Source organism: Crassostrea angulata, chromosome 9 (assembly GCF_025612915.1).
Source record: "Crassostrea angulata isolate pt1a10 chromosome 9, ASM2561291v2, whole genome shotgun sequence".
NCBI lineage: Eukaryota > Metazoa > Mollusca > Bivalvia > Ostreida > Ostreidae > Magallana > Magallana angulata.
In genome coordinates this window covers 23,363,208-23,381,477 of record NC_069119.1, presented here as the reverse complement: position 1 = coordinate 23,381,477, position 18,270 = coordinate 23,363,208, and the positions used below count along the sequence as shown (strand labels likewise).

Sequence of the window (18,270 nt, the reverse complement as noted above, 5' to 3'; positions counted from 1 at the left end):
CTCGCTTGGCATTAGAAAGAACAACAATATTTTAGTAATATAATACATTCTTTTACTTTAATCAGTAAAATTGTTTTGAAACTTATAGACAGCAATATAATCAATAAATGTTTAAAATGATTCAAAACTCAACATGTAGCATACGAATAACAAGAATACTAAATGCATGGAAGGTTAGGTCTATGAAAAAAAATTGTATACCTATAATGGAATGTGTGTACCATTAAGGTACGTAACAATTATTTGAAATATACAACTCGTGGTGTTCATTCCAAGAAAATCAAATCACTGCATATGTTTGTGTGCTTATTTGAAAAAAGACAAGCACAATCAAGCTCATATCTGTTTATGCATGTAAAACTCCAATCATTGTTTAAACAATCTCATACAAGTACAAGCAATGCACACTCGAACACTCTGTAACACAAATTATCTTCAAACTGTCAGCTGCATTTATAACTCCACGTCTACAATAACAGTAACTGATTGTACGTCACGTCAACATATATACTTGTATATATAAAAAAATCAAAATCCAACCATAGCTAGTGAACAAGCATCATGAAATGCATCAACAGCTGACCAGGGCAGTTGCTGTCTATTACGTCATGTTCACTGTATTGTATATTTTAATAATCCCATGATTGCAATAACTGATTGTCACATAAAAAAGTTCTAAAAATATTTTTTAAAAAGCATCATGAAATACATCAACAGCTGACCAGGACATGCGCAGTTGCTGTCTATTACGTCATATTCACTGTATAGTATATTCTAATAATCCCATGATTGCAATAACTGATTGTCACATAAAAAAAGTTCTAAAAATGTAATTAAAAACGCGACCGTTAATACTTAATAGTAAACCAGCAAAACGAAGCAAAAAGTACACGTATACTGTAACGCTATAATAGCCCTAAACATGCCTTCATATTTTTGGCACTTTGAGTTACCCTATGATATATATCGAAGCTAAAAAAAAAAAAATGCGTTCTAATGTAAATAGCGTATTCAGGTAATAAGCTAATTATCCAGCCGCCGTGACTTTTAATATAACTGGATAGTCGTGGCCATTTTAAAGCTATATTTAAATGTAACTCCATTAGACGAAGCTCTCTTTATAAAAATATTGGAAAATGTTCAAATTTTAAAGCTCTAATATTTGGACACGTTCTCAACCGGTTCGTCCATTTTTTTTTCCAGATTTCAGTATATGTGTATAATAATTGACATTTATATTTCAGAAGCTACTTGTATACAAAATGAGTAAATATAACATAGACTCTTTTTAAATAAAGATAACGTTTAGATGCATTTATCACATACTTCTTGTACAACGAGGTTGATGCGATATCACATTTTTTTTTAAATTTGGCGCCACAGCCACGTCATAATTACAGTTCCTGCTATATATAGTAGTTTACGAATCCTCAGCTCCATCCAGGAACAACATGTATGCATTACCCCAAAAGCCTGAGATCAGTGATATAGAAAATGGAACTGGCACAATACAGCTTTAAGCTTTTACATGGGCCATTCAGTGGTTGTCGAACTCAATATGGCGGCCATTATCAGATCTCCTTTGTCTCTGGGTCGTCCTTCAGTAGTCTGTCCTTGTCTCTGGTGATGTCGCCATTGCTGTCAAAAGAAAGGGCATGAACCATATACATCTCATGGTACATGTTGCATTTTTTGTGATGTTCTGATGTATTATGAACTTAATCTCACGTGATCAAATATATATCGCCTGATCTTGTGACTTTTATGATCTGATTATGTGACCTACATTGTATATTGCTCAATCTTGTGCCTTTAACGCTAGATCATGTTACATATATTTTCTGGTCCTGTAACCTATATCGCCCGATCTTGTGACCTATACCGCCCGATCTTGTGACCTTTTTCATCCAGTTTTGTCCCAAATATACATCTCCCGAACTTGTGAACTTTATCACTTGATCTTGTGACCTATACCCGCAATGTTGTGTCCTATAACACCCGATCTTGTGACCTTTATCATCCAAGTTTTGTGACAAGTATCGCCCGATTCTTAACCTATATAAGGTATGGTTCTTATATTGATCGGTTTTGTGACAGATATCGACCAATCTTGTGACCTATTTCGCCCGATATTGTGACCTATAATGTTGCCCAAATTTCCACATGCGTATTGATTGATGATGTCTGATCTTGTTACTTTTAAATCAGCTTAAATCTTTTAACTAATATCAGCGAAATTTTACAATTTTGCTTGAGCTATATGACACATTTCCTGACCATGTCATGAGTATCGTTTGATTGTGTTATCGATATTGTACGACCATTTGTCTGATATCACGAGCTTTTGTCACCTATATATGTTGCTTGATCGTATCAACATTATCGTCTAGGTAAATTAATTAATTAGTACACATCCACCTGTAATACCATCACCAATAATACCACGAAGACTATGTCTAAATTACCTTTACCACCTGAATACATCACCTAACCAAGACCTGGTCATAATGTTGACATATTATGATATACATAATCAATGATATGATTGTTGTTTAACTGCATTACAAGACTCTTTACCGCAGATGCATAAGAAGAGATACTACATGCATGCATGATATCCCAAAAGCGGTATTTTAATTGCATAATAAATTGTACGTGTATCATATTGTATGATATGGGTCTCATAGACGCATGCTCAAAAATTAGTGTGGCGGTTCTTCGTCAGCAATGGCGATGTCTTCATCACGCGTAATGGAAGTAATCGTTTTGAAAATCCAAGTAAAATTATGAAGTTAATAAGTGTGATGAAAATTATTAGTAAGTAAAGAGAGTTGGTGTTTAATGCAAGGAAACATCGTTACATGCTTTAAATTCTCATTTAAAAAATATCAGATATTGATACTAAATATAATAATTTTAGGTTCCTCTCTCTGTTGGAAATTTATGAATCTATTTAAAGAAAAATATGAACTGGTGCTATATATAGATTCATATTTGCGATGAAATGATTGATTGCACACTGACTGACATTAGAAATCAGTTTGAGGTAATTGGCAAACTTCGGTCAATTTAATGTAGAAAACCGGAATAACCCGAGTTTTGCCAAAACCAAATTTTAAGCTTACCCAACAGGAAGCAGAAGTTTCAGTAAAAATAATTCAGACTTGAATTATTTAATTATCAATTTGTTGCAAGAGTCTGCATGTTTGTGTGCGTGAATGTTTTTAATTTTTTTTTTTGGGGGGGGGGGGTCCAAGACATATTGTTATAAGAAAAAAAACCGCATATTTCTAATTTTTCCGTTTTTATTTGACATTTGGCGTGAATGCACTAAAATTTCTATATACCAAATTCTCTGTTACACAAAATTGTTCTTATTTTTTGCCACTTCAATTTACTTGCTTATTTCATTGCCGACAAACTTTTCTTTAGCGTCAATTCTGGGTCGATCATAAAAAAATATAGGCCGACAGATCCATTAAAATAAAGTGTTCTACATAAATTTGTTTCAAGCATTAACATTATGCATGTAGTATTTTTGAGATGCGATGAGAAATTCTATAAATTCTATTAAGTAGAAGGGGAAATAGGGGGGGGGGGGTGGAATTTACATACGTTTTGCACACGAGCATACCATAAATACATATTTTTTGGAGAATATCTACCGTCTTAAAGTGACAAATTTAATGGTTATCGTTTTTACACAACATTGCTTTTAGGACTTCGTAAAAAAATACTAGACACCATTTAAATTGTGACCATCTTAGAGAGCGCCCATTTTATCAAAACGAGACTGGGATGAAAGGCGTCTTAAACGACCTTGCTTTGACCTTAACCTTCGACTTGAAGTTTTGCATTTGGCTGAGAACTTTAATTCAGGGTTCTTGCACACCTAATATTATACCTAAATACAGTCTATTAGTTCACTCGGAGCAAAAGTTAGTGGACAAATGGGAGAGTAATTATGGTTAAGAACTAGATTTAAAAAAAATGATCTAATACGACCTTCATTTGAACAAAAACGTGGTTCAAAGTCCATGCTAATCCTTTACCTAAAAACCTCTTTATGTGAAGTTGAAGTCGGATGGGGTTATGAGGAAGAGAAACATTCTGGTCCGGACAAGAAGTTTTTAACGAGGTACATGTACAAGACCTTGACCTTTGTTCAAAGTCATTGACCATTAGCACTCTATGAGCATATATTTGTTAAAAGATAATACAAGAGTATGATTCGGACGAGGTTTTTTTCCCCCGATACGACGTTAACCTTATACCTTTGAATATTGATTCTTCAAGGTCTTGCATATCAGTTGACCAAATGGGCTCTTTCTGTAAAGTACATGCCAAAACTGGACCAAGGCAGAGAAAATATTATCTGAAGGACAAATATTTTTTGCCAGGACATTAACTTTGTACGTGTACCTAAAAAATTGGTTCAAGGTCACTGCACGCTGACTATGAGCACTCTTTGATTGAAGCATGAGCAAGAGATGAGATATTATCTGAACAAGGACTTCACACATGATTCAGCTTTGACTTTAACCTTGAAGCAAGAATATCATTTCAAGGTCATTAAACACCCTCATTAAGGCAATTTGCCGGCAACTCAGATGTTATTTATGACAAGGGGGATGTCTGACAAATTTTGTGCTACTATACCGCTGCCTACCATACCCCCACCTCTTCTAAACCAATTTATATAGGAAGCAAATGCAAAACTTCAAATTTAATGTAACATTTAGGCGTTCTGTAAAAGAGGGAAAAAAGAGAGAGATGAAGAGTTGCAAGAGAGAGAAATATAAAAGAAAATCGGCAATTTGATAGGTTCAGCATGCAACATTCATTTAAAATAGATGCGCCAAGCTATCCAAGGAAAAAGAGAAGGCATTTTTATTAAGTATTCCTGTACATTTTAATATTTTCTTCTAAATATGACAAACTTTAATACATTCATTCAATACATATCAAGTTCTTGGAATAATTAAAGCATCAGGATCAATAAGAAATATGGCAGGCCACATACACAAGAATTCACTTAAATATGTAAAGATTTCCTCACAACCAGTCCTGGTTCAGATTTGACTGATATCTGGTCATAAGATGTAAAGTCTCATTTCTGAACGGTAGAAAGGTAATTGTAGCAACAATATATGGCGGTAAATACATGAAACTTGGTATATATAAACAACTTGACACTGAAATAAAATACATTCACAAGAATTTTGCAAAAACATGCAAAAAAAGGAAAACATCATTCATAGCATAGAAATTCTGAGAATTAGAAAAACAGAGTGCCACAAACTGCAATGAGAAATGATATACATATACATGTACATACATACATACATACATACTTAACAAATAAGTATCATCAAGATATGGATGAAGAAAATTTTCAGCCATACTTAAAATGAATATCTGCAGTGAAAATTGCATGGAAGTTTTACAATGTAATCTAAATCCCTACAGCATAACTATAAATTCCTTTTATCCTGAAACAAATGTAAATTTGAGTTTCAATATGATGAATTGGCACAGCCAAATAAGACCACAAAAAACATCATGCACTCAAAACACTCTTGAAAAAACAGCCAACCAAAAACCATCGCTCTGTGAATTATTCGCTCAATGTTTAGGCAAATTCACACTATATAAAACCTTTTTTCAATCATACAACATCACATTTTTAAACACTAACTCCATGTCTCAATCATTTTCAAATAAGCAAATGAACTTTCTTGGTTAAATTAATTTGGGCATTCACACAGCTGGAGTTCAAATTCTCAACAACTCCCGAAAAAAAAATGTGATAAACTTTCTTTGTTTCAATTGGTTACAATACTTGCTTCAATATGGCGAGTGAAATTGGGCGATTCATTATTATTCCTCACATTGTGATTGGACGGTTATGCATGCCAGATTTGCGTAGAAATGCCTGCCGAATCGTGAGTGACAGCTGAAAGCTTTGCAAAGTGGCAAAGGGTGTGACGTTTTTCTCTTTTTATTTTCGTAATAGTTTTTTTTTGAAAAGAAAAATTTCAAGGTCAAATCTAAATTTCATTAGAAGCATGGAAACAGGATCAATGCCAACAAAATGTGATTAGAAAACTCATGAATCGTGTGATGGCCATACTTATTCATGATCTGGAAGAGTCATGCTTCCGTTACCTAAAAAAGTTAATAATATACAGTTTAAAATAAATGAATTATGTTTACACAATGTTTATAATATTAATTTAATTATACCATTGGTACATATGTATAACATTGATTCTTTTTAGTTACTATAAAACAGTTCTAATTATGTCTTAATTTACACTAATTAATAAATTTGTACTATTATTATGCCTATTTCGGAATATTAAAAACTGAAATAATATTGGTTAGGGGGAATATTTTTCAACAGTTAATGATTTAATTGATATGGTAAATTATCACTAATATCAATTCTTATCTTAAATATTAAATATAATATAACTTTAATGCATTTAAACACTTTGCCACAAGTATATGCTAAGCACCACTCATTTCTATAAAGGCTGAATTATAAAGCAGGGAATAGTTTAGAAATCTTAATTTAGAGCAGAAGGCAGAGTCTTTGTCTGCTTTCCAAACCAAAAGGAGGTTTCTAATTAATTGCAGCAGCAGTATGGTCATTAGATAAAAATAGTTGATCACTTCAACTGATATGGCAGTATGTGATTTGTTTGAATGAAATTCTCTCTCTCTCTCTCTCTCTCTCTCTCTCTCTCTCTCTCTCTCTCAGCATGATGATTCTGAATACAAAAGAAAATAAAAAATTCTAGCAAAAGTTTTTTCTGAAGCAAATGGGAATGACATCATGATTTCAATTATAAAATTAATTCATTTGAGCATATTAAAAAAATCTATAAATGATTAAAACAAACAAGAGTGGCAGTTTTAACTTACAACATTGATCAGATAGCGAAAATGTATAGATTACATTAATATTAAAAAAAAATGTTAATCTTTATATAATCAAATCTTTAAAAAAATATGCTATGATATAATGTGAGTTGTATTTTCCAATTTACCAATCCTTAAATGAATACTGTGTACAGAGGCATGCTGAAGTCACTACTAACACTAATTATGATATAAGGTTTAAAAAGCAAATTGCCATGTGCAAATATTTAAATCTGAAACATACTCAGAACAGGTAGTAGCCATTTTGCCATTAAGCGCACGTCTCTGGGTCACTGCAATAGTTTAATCAGTAATAAGCTTATACATGCAAGTTAATGTGGTCAGATGATATTAATTAATACATGTATTCACAAACATCCATTTCTGGTATAAATGTCACCAATACATGACTGTATATAATACATACTTTATTAAAAAAACACCTTGTATAGCCATTCTGAACAATTGTGTTAGTATAAAAGGGACAAAATCTACATTGGTAGTTGTCTACTTATCTGCATGAATTTAATTCAGAAAGAATTTTCAATTTATCATTTATCAATATCAATTACACAATTTTCAATTTTTTTTTCATAAATTATATGCCTGATTTGTTTTCAGCAAGTGCTTTTTTGATATATTTTCAAAATTATTATATTACGGTAATCAAATGAAAATAAATGTAATGATTTTTGATAAGTTATCTTCAAAACTTTGAAAGCTTAGAAAACAGACCTATGCAGATCACTTTTGTTAAGTGCAAAAAAGGCCATGGAGAGTTCCCCTTCGTACAGCCCATACAAAATCCCAGAGCATTCTTCGACTATCAATTACGTGAATTATTAGAAACGTGGTCACAACTACTTTTAGACATGTTGTTAAATAAAAATATAAGCAACATCGTAAACTACACGCTGCACATGCAATATTTTCGACAATCACAGTAGATAAGCCCAAAGAACGAAAATAAGTGAATAATGGTGAGGAAATAATAATAAGGTCAGGCTGACCTGTTTTCCGATCCTGTTTCCTCGGAGCTGGGCAGAGTCACTGTTTCTGTGATATAATAACGTAAAAAAGTGAGTGATTCGAAAATTAAAGTATCTGTAATAATACACTAAATAATAAATGCACTCAAGGTTCAAAATCAAAGTGAAAAAAAGCAAAAAAAAAATTTAATTTTTGTTTAAGTGTTTTTTAATTCAGGGTTAAAAAGGCAAAAATTACAGAATTTAAGAAGGTATGGGGCACTTCAATATAGTGACATACTTTCTTTCAAAGGAAAAAATTAAAAATATAATCTTTTACATTAATTTTTATCTATCTGCAATTCTGATCTGCAAGCTGAAGTCGTGATTTTGAAAAACTGCTAAGGATTTAAAAAAAAATGAAATAAGAGTTTTTCAAATCCACATCTTAAGAATTTTTCAAATGTATTATGGTCAACAAATATATTGTTCATCATTAAAATATTTCTGATAACATGTACATGTACATTGTACTTTGACTTTTTGAATTGTGTGTCCCATACCACCTTAAACTATTGCAATTTGTGTCAAGTTTAAAGTCTTAGCTAAGTATGATCTTTATAACTGTTTAGTTATGTACTATATATTTAGATATAAGATAATAAATAAAAATCATTATAAATAGCTTATGTTGGAAAAACAATTAACGTATAAAAACCTGTGGACATCTCTAGTGAAACACTGAAACAAAATCTACAGAAAGGATATATTTCATATACCATTAAATACAACAATGAATTTCTTTTTTTCAACAGTAAAGTGAAACATGCATCACATGACCAATCATGTCACATGATCAGTCATGTGACCATCCAGTCACAATGTGTAAAGCACTACCACAACACAGAATATATACTATACGCATGCCTCTGTAACATTCTTTGTAGACAACCATACTTTTTGATATGAAAGCAGAAAAAATGGAATTAAAAAAATCCTATGTAGGTCCCTATATTCCCAATACTATGTTTTTTTTTTCAGGAATCATCCTTTTTCTTATCTTTGTTAACAACAGCATAGTCAGGGATATCGTCTGCTGCTGACGACTCCGACGATAATAGAGGTTCTTTGGCCGATGTTTTTCTAGATTTATCTACTTGGGCATAGTCCGGAATATCATCTTTTTCAGCAGTCTTTTTGCTAGGACTATCCCGATCTTCTTCTTTAGGCATCAATTTAGTTGCCTCATCTGTATCCTCTATATCGTCGTAATCGAACCCCCCCGGTGCGGCAGCGGCTTTAACAGGAGGAGCCGCGCTTTCATTGGGTAGCAGTTTAGATTCCTCGTTGCCTTCTTCATCTACTTCTGCGTAATCCATGCCGGTGGGCTTGACCTTGGGGGGAGCAACCACTGGTCCTGACCCTAAATCCCGCCCCGCCTTAACATCCAAATCATGCAATAGATCATCTAACCCACCCCAATCTGGTTCACCTTTGGTCTTGAATTCGGAATTCTCGTATTCGTCCTCTATGCTTTCCTTGAGCTGCTCTTTCTCTGACGGTGGTGGTGTATTTGAAAATGTAGACATCGGCGGCGATTTGTCGGACTCTTTTTCTATTACAATTTCTGGAATGTCATTGGCTTTTTCTATATCATCAAATTCTTCCTTGTCTTTGGTGCTTTTAGCACCAGATTCTACCTTCTTCTCCTCCATCTGGACTTTGTATTTCCTTATAAAGAATCCTTTCTGCAAATATTATTTAAAGTCTCTATTAATTTTTTTGCTATTTATAGCAGATTAAAATAAACGATAATGCATATGCATAGAAACAAATCTATATTTTAACTTGCAAAACCCTTATCTTTAGAACCAAGATTTTTTATGAATGAGGATTGCAAGTTTTTAATGAATTATACACTACCATGACATCATTGTTACATTTCATGGCTTTCAGGCAAAACACTCCTCAAAATTATCATGCAGCTTTATGCATACTTTGATTAAAACTTTACCAGAAAAAATCTCTTTAAATTAACCTAATGAAATCCATATAAACTTTAAACATTTTAAATGGTTTATCTTTAAAACAAATGCATGAATTTTCACTTTTTGATATTTTAAGTTTAAAATTAAGTTGGATACAAAAATCTTAAAAAGTAAGTTACCCCAGAGCCTGATTTTACACTATAATACAAAGCCTTCATAACAGTACCTTCCACAGGATGACGATAACAACTGCTAAAATGATGATGGCTATGATGATAGGAACAATATAGGCCCACACTGGGACTTCCTCCTCCACAGGTGTACTGGGCAACATCCTTGTCATCACCTACAAGGCCATAGAACATTCATAAATCAAAGTGCTGAAAGTACTGAAAGAAACAATACATCAAAGTACTGAGAGTACTGTTAGATACCAGTCTTTAATCAAAGCATTGAAAGTACAGACAGAGACCAGTCATTAATCAAGGTACTGAAAGTACCCACAGAGACCAGTTATTAATCAAGGTACTAAAAGTACTGACAGAGACCAGTCAATGACTTGCAGTCATTGATCAAACTGAAAATACCAATAAGACACTAACCAATGATCAAAGTACTGAAAGTACTAACTTTGATATGATAAGATGCACCCAATACAGAATTTGTTCAAGCAATATCAGACTAGTACAGTTTTTAATTATCAAACTGATTGTGAAATACTTCTAACATTAAAAAGAACTTCTCAATTTTCCTCACTGAATTCCTCAAATATTATTTTTCATAATTTCAAAGCATATTACATTTACTAAGATTACAAAATTATTTAACACCAGAATGATCTTAATGTTCATTTGTTCAAAGGTTAAATTTGTTATTCAGACAGATTTATCATTCACATTCAATTAATTATTGTTCAAGATAGAAATATGCACGTAGAGTACATGGGATTTTTTTTTCTTGTATTAACTTTCATACCATTCAAATCTTGATCATTCATGCCTAATTATGCATCATTAAGAGATATTTTAATTCCTGGTCAAAAATCAGGATAAGTGTAAAAAGTCATTAAAAAACATATTTCATTATTTTAGTAACAGAAAATATTGAAGAGCATATCACTCAAGTCTAACCTGAACAAGAAATACAGATCTTAATTTGCTCAATTGAGATTTTCATAAGAAATCTTATGTTATTCTATGATACTTACGGAACAAGTACAATTCTATAAATAAGAGAGTCTTTGAATTTCAAAATAATTTTTTTAACATAAAAATCGGTCAAAGAAAAAAGAAGAAAATATGATGAATTGTATAATGTATATTGTTTGTAAAAGGAAATTACTGCATGAACATGCATTTTCATTATTTATAAAATAAGTATAAAAATTCAATTTTTTTTTCATATATCTTTTCATACTGATTTCAAATTTAATAAAATTATGTATAAAAAGTTTACTATATTTTGTCATATATTTTTTCATACTGATATTGATTTTAATGTACCAACAGAAATCAATCAACATAAACAAACCTTTATATCTGTCTGTATAATAATTCCTTATAGTCAAAGTTTATACAGAAAAAAATATTGTAATTAAGTACATGTATATAAATAGATGCATAAATGTTTTAAAAAGCTCATCACAGAGCAACCCATTTTTAAGAGCAACATCTGAAAACTAATATTACTGATCATTTCAATGTTATCAATTTCAACTAGGGGCTCTATTCATGTCATAAATAAATACATATTTCTAACCTGTGACCTTGAGTGTATATTGTAAACTTGATAATTATAATCATCACTTGTATTCTTTTGATGATATATAAGGGATAAATAATATATCAACTATATCAAATTGTATAATAATAAGTATATGATATTTCAAATACAGTCTCTACTTACTCTGAATGTAAAGTTCTATAATAATGAAATCTGCAGTCACCTTTATGAAACTCATTCGTACCAGAGATTGTGCAAATATTTACTACAAACAACCCAATGTGAATAGAATCACACTACAGATGCAAATTGTTCCTTTAAAAATTGTTTAAACAATATACCAAAAACCAAATGTTACACTTCTCAGTAAGATTTAATAATTAATGATTTACTACCAGCAACCTAATGCAAATGATAGGACACCATTGATGCAAATTGGTTCATAAAGTCTCAAATAAGAGAACTATTTGTTTTATATCAAGAAACTCACTTGACAGCTAATTCATAAGGAAAAATTTTTTCTATAGTTGCTTATGAATTATTTTGTTGATGATTTTGGAACAGTGGTGCAAACATGTAATACAGTGAACATTACATGCCTTTATGTTAGCCATTTGTATACTTCAGACCTTTTATTTCGCTTTTATACAAAATGATAATCCTCCTACATTAGCTTCAAGTGGATCACAGTTGAGCAATAATTTTACACTCAATTCATGTAATTTTGCAAATCACAAGTTTGAAAACTTTTTAATTTAATAAATATGATATTTTTGTCCTTAAACTACTAAAAAAGAAGAAATCCAAATATATTGGCTTTTTTAACCATTTCCCTTTAACTTCATACAGTGCTCTTCATCTAAAAGAGGCAAATAAAGCCTAAAAATGGCCACAACCATCCAGCCCTCTAATTATCAATGGTCTTACACTTATTCCATCTGTATTAGACTCTATTGTGACTGTGCTCTTGTCGATGGGTTTCAGTGTGAATTTGGTTACTATGGGAACATCCTTCAAATTGCCACTTTCCTGGTCCTAGAAAGAAAAGGAAACTTTATTACATAAATTGCAATGAAATGGAAACTGTTACTATAATACACACTAGAGAATACTTAAAAACTTTAAAATATATCATATTGTAAGACTTATACTTATCTAGAAGGAAAAGGAAACATTATTAAATATTAAATTGCAATGAAATTAAAACTGTTACTATTATACATTAGAGAATACTTAAAATCTTAGAAATATATTGTATTGTAAGACTTATACTTATCTTCATGATTGTTGTCAAATTTTTTAATCAATATGTTTTAATTATTATGTACATTAATTTTTATAAATATAGTTCCTTACTCACTCATCAATAAAATATTAACTTTTTTGATAAAAAAAAATTGAAAAAGAAATCTTAATTTCCATTATTGGCATGCACACAACTTCAGCATTATCACACAATGTACCATAGCTGAAACAAAACTTGACAGAAATCATCCAATTTCTAAACATATAGGTAAAAAAAATACATCTGTATAGAAATAACCTCTTTGAGAGTAATAGCTGTCTCTAGATCTTGAACATATGAGCAATGTTGCAATGTATGAAAATATTTACGCTTATAATTAATTGGAATTTGAAAAAGATGTTGAAAATTCTCATGAAATACTTAATTTTTTTGGAAATTAAGATTAAATTTATCAAAATAATTTTTTCTTCTGTATTTCAGCACTGACTGCACGGTGCATTATATATCAATCATACACACTCACTGTAAAATCTATTACTGGTGTAATAGTGCATATAGTATAAACAAACTGTTGAAAATGCATAAATTAGTTACATAGTCATTGCTTATACAATGCAAGTAACAGAAAATGAAAATGAAAATGCATTCATATTAATATACATCATATACATAAATGTAGTTAATATATACAATCACATACACATAAAGAAATAAACCAGTTACTGTAGTAATATTAACACATGTGAAGCCCCTTTCACAATTGGCGCACAAGCAGAGGAGACAAAATATTTGTGAGACCAAAAAAAATAGATATGGTTCTTGCTATATATCTTGCGTCTATATGCGACTTTTGTACAATGAAAGCGAATGTTGCAAGATAATGCGATAGGATCGCACAAAAGACCAGATGATCAGACAATTAAACTTTCGCCAATGGGATTGAACGAGCAGCAAGAGAAGATAATACCCCAAGAAGATGACAAAAGTAACAGCTAAAATCAAGGTCAATTGGGGCCTGAAACTGATATGCTTATCCAGTGTACACTGTATAAGGGTACTATATGCCCAGTTTTATTTATGCTCATTTCTCTCTTTTTGTCAGATAGTGGATTGCTGGGGCAAATTCAAGATGAGGCAAAACCGTGTGTAGAATCAAAAACATATCAATGGGTGAAAATAACCCTGTATCCAATATACTATACTAGAGGTAAAGCATGGAAACTGAAACAGATAGATATTGCAATGATAGTAAAATGTTGCAAATAATAGTAAAATGTTGCAAGATTACATGAGACATGTTGAGCAACAGTCTCATGGTCGCACAACACACGCATAAACAGCTGAGATTGATTTTACGATCTTTAAAAATCGTGCAGCACTCTTGCGAGTACACAAAAAGTTGTAAAATGTTCGTGCGTTGCTTTGCAATAATTCCGATCGCATTCAGTCGCGTCTGAATAGTGTGCATGTTCACTATATTGAGGCGACTTGATGCAACCACAGAAATGCATGCAACGAATGCAAGAGCTTGTGCAACATATGTGAATGCTCGTGCGAAGCCAACAAATTTACCGGTAGTCAAAGTGTTGTAAAGTGCTTGTGCGCCAATTGTGAAAGGGGCTTAAGTAAACAAATTTACTGATGCTAAAACTGAAATAAAATTTAATGAAATGAATTGTTCATAATTAAGCAATAATATTTCAATATTTATAATAAATTAAAAAGACTTATTTTGGTAATTTTCATGAAGTTGTATGCAAAAGTTCTTCTGCTAATCAGATAATCATTAATTGTAACAAACAGATTTCATATTTTAACCGATCATTACAGATTACATAAATCCAGTCAAATTAATTAAACAAATGTTTTAATTGCATAAAATAAATGGATTTTTTAACATCTAAAATGCAGGCACATTCTGTTTTTATGTCCTGACAAGTGAATTCAGACTCAAGGTATGAGCATTCAAAATGCTGATGGAACATACTTAAAAATGATATATTAATGACTTTCCTTCAATTATCCTCCAATCAAAATTGAATATGCATTGTATCATAATTATATTGAGTTCTATATAATTATAAACACGTACATACTAAGTAATAGAAAAAGTAAAACAGATTTCCTTCTTTGGTGACAGCCTTACAGTTAATGTCATAACGCTGTCGTTAACTTACACTGCTATTATTGCTTGGTGTTAGTAATGCCTGACTCTGTAGAGATATAACAACAAGCACTATATATACATACACTTTCAAAAGGTTGAAATTGGTTTCTTCAATATTCCATGAATGCATAGTTGCCTACCTTTGTGGATTTTTTTCCTGAGTTTATTAAGTTTTAGACGGAGATTACTGTAAACGTATTACATTTGGCTGTGTATTCTTTTTGGCGTTTTTGGCCGAATGCGGCTTCCGCTAATTCAAGTACATCGCTAAATGAAATGCATATATGTACAAGAATAGTCACATTGAGGAATACGCTAATTTAAATCCACGCAAACTTGTTCAAAAACTGTTTTTTCCGCCAAATATCATACACGCAAAATATAATACGTTTACTGTAATTTAGCTTAAGGAGGCTGGATGGTCAACAAATTACTGTGGAATCATTTAATTTCGTGGGGGTCAATTTTCATGGGTTGTGGGTTTTTTGCTTGTTCGTTGGGATCTAATTTTGTGGATGAGTCAGTTTTCAGTTTCAGTAGGTAAACCAAACCTTTTATAATTAGTTTTCATTGAGGATGTAAATCTGTGGGCGAGGGCTACCCATGAATACCTCGGAAATTGAGTCACGCACCACGAATTCTAATGATTCCACAGTAACCATCAGGGTTACCAAAAATTATTTTCAGATATTGTTTGTGTAGCTATAAACTATTGTTTATTAAAAAAAAAAACCCATATAATTCACTTTTTAAATACGCGTATTTTCCTTTATTTTTAATGTAGAGCCCTTCTTCTAATGGAGATTAATTTGGTCTTAAAATGGCCACTACAATCGAGCCCTTAATATAATAGAGTTATTTTCCTTTGGTTGTTGCATGTTTGTGCACAATTTAAATGCAGAGAATATTATGTCTTTTGCAAACATATTTAAACGAGGTGAAAAGTTATTGGCGTGGTATGACACATTTCAAATGGCTCACAGAAAATTCAAAATTTATCATATCCTATACAGTTAGTGATCCGATTAAAGACTGCATGCTTCTCACTGCATGTATCATAGGTCCCAGGACAGAAGACCATTTTTTTAAGGCTTTCAAATTTCTGGAGTAATTAAGAGTGAAAATTAATCCGTTCATTAATATTTTGATTGATATTTAACCACAAACTTTATAGTTCTCTGAGAGAAATTTATTTACGGAATAAAGAATCATTCTTTGAGTATTATGAGGCGATAATTTCGGTCGGGGCGTGATCAAATCCAATAAAGCCCGACAGGCTTTATTGGATTTGATCATGCCCTGACTGAAATTATCATCTCATAATATTCAAAGAATAATTCCTTATTACTTAAATTTATATAATTTTAAGCCATCGTACTATAAAATATTTAAATATAAATAAGCAAACCCCGCTAGCACCTCAATTTGGCGTCATTTGAAGTTATGAGTTATATAGTACAAAATCGATCCGTAGTGTTATCACAGGCAAAGACACTGGAAAATGTAATTAAATATATAAGCAAAGGGGTCTAATGGTAAGGTTTCAAAAATTTAAGTCCATAAAGAGGCAATAATTATGGATCATTTAAACTTGATGAAAATTTGCAAACAGAATTTTTAATCTTTAAATTTAGTAGTTCATATTATCATAGTGTATTTTGTAATAAGGATTTTGCAGAATGGACAAATAACAAAAAAATTAGTGCTGAGTGAAAACAGGTACAGAACATTTTTACAACAGATAATTCTCTGAGTTATAATGATCTAAAATTATCAACTTGAGTATTGTATTAAATGCAAACATCAACACAATATGAAGTTTGTACATGTACAACACCAACAAAAATTTAGAAACAAAAATGTGAAATAAAAATGATGTGCTACAAAACTACATGACATTTGTATCTCTTTCATCTCACCTTTTCTTTCTATCAAAGTGGGAAAAAAAACATGTCAATCTATTCAGAGAACATACTCAATTATAAGAACTCAAACGTTGAAATATTACAATACCTTCTCCGGCTACTAGAATATAGTTTAAAATGCCTTAAATTAAGTGATAAAATACTTGAAAGGATTAACAACAATAAAACTATGTGAATTTATGTTAGATAAAAAAAATCATGAAAAAGTTAAAAGTTTCTTTTTTAGTATATCCCCAAAAGCCTTCCGTGTCAGCAAGAAACTTGCAAGGAAAAATTTGAATCAAGCAAAGCGGAGGATTGTAAATAATAAACCCTTCAAAGCAAATCGTAAGTTTTGAAGCAGCTTTTTATCAAACGTGTACTTACGTTGATCACATTGTACAGATTGGCATCCACAGCGTATGATATATCGATGGATATGAAACTCTGGTACATGAATGTTCCTACTGAACAAGTAGCCGTTGAACAAATTCCGTCACTTAGGCAGTTCTGAAGAGTAGAGATCAAATTACCACCGATGTATTGTACTGTTACCAGTATATATGCTCTAAATTAACACAGGCGCAAATTCATGTATAATTTCAAAAGCTAAGTTTGATAGAAAAGCAGTAGATTTTCAAAATGAGTGTGACAATTAAGCAAGATATACCAGTAAAAAAAAAGTTGTAGACTTTCACATAAAGCAGTGGAGTTCACATGTATGAGATAACATTTCTTCAGTTGGTCATAACAGTAAACATAATTTTTGGGGGTCAACTAACAGTCAATAAATCCCCCTCCCTGTCATACTTGCCAACCTCCAACATGTGAAAATCTGGTCATGACCAGATTTGGAAAGTAAAAAATCTGGTCATAGCGCGTAACGACATTCACGACATATTTACCATGCGTTTCATAGGTATATACAATAGAAATATGTATTAAAACTTATGTGTAATACTTTATTTCAAAGAAGCATTTTAACTAACAGTTGCTGATTTTGAATTTTGTAAAGTGATCTGACACAGAAAATGGTAGGTTGTGTTTAGCTAAAAAAAAATGCAAAAAGGGTTTCTGCTACATTAACCTTGCTTTTGAACTCTGTAAATGATGGCATGAAAGTTGTGACTTGGAAGACTTGTGTGTATTAAAAAGCATTCTATACATGACTTAGCGTTTTTGAATGTTTAGTCAGATCATTTTGGGCACAAAATCCAATATTCAAATGTGCGTTACATAGAACACAAAAGCCTCGTTTTGTACTCGATTACTTTGTTTTACCTATGGGACTTCATTTTCCCAGATATGTTGATAGGTACAAAAATATCGTTTTCTTTTTGTTGGTTTT

At 31.6% G+C, this 18,270-nt stretch overlaps 1 protein-coding gene across 17 annotated transcripts in view; it reads right to left on the bottom strand.

Annotated features, from left to right (window-relative positions):
* Window positions 1–551: 551 nt before the first annotated feature.
* LOC128162412 (integrin alpha-2-like) overlaps window positions 552–18,270 on the bottom strand; it is a 43,535-nt gene continuing 25,816 nt past the window's right edge. For 6 of the 17 annotated variants that reach the window (XM_052825600.1, XM_052825604.1, XM_052825599.1 and 3 more), the window contains exons 19-23: window positions 17,310–17,432; window positions 12,533–12,640; window positions 11,091–11,105; window positions 10,110–10,229; window positions 4,888–9,643 (exon numbers count right to left, since the gene is read on the bottom strand). In XM_052825600.1, coding sequence (XP_052681560.1) covers window positions 8,933–9,643; window positions 10,110–10,229; window positions 11,091–11,105; window positions 12,533–12,640; window positions 17,310–17,432 — 1,077 coding nt within the window. In that variant the 3' untranslated portion in view covers window positions 4,888–8,932. Of the gene's footprint in view, window positions 1,639–4,887; window positions 9,644–10,109; window positions 10,230–11,090; window positions 11,106–12,532; window positions 12,641–17,309; window positions 17,433–18,270 lie in introns of those variants that run through there. The other 11 variants (XM_052825610.1, XM_052825609.1, XM_052825607.1 and 8 more) reach the window with 11 other exon arrangements.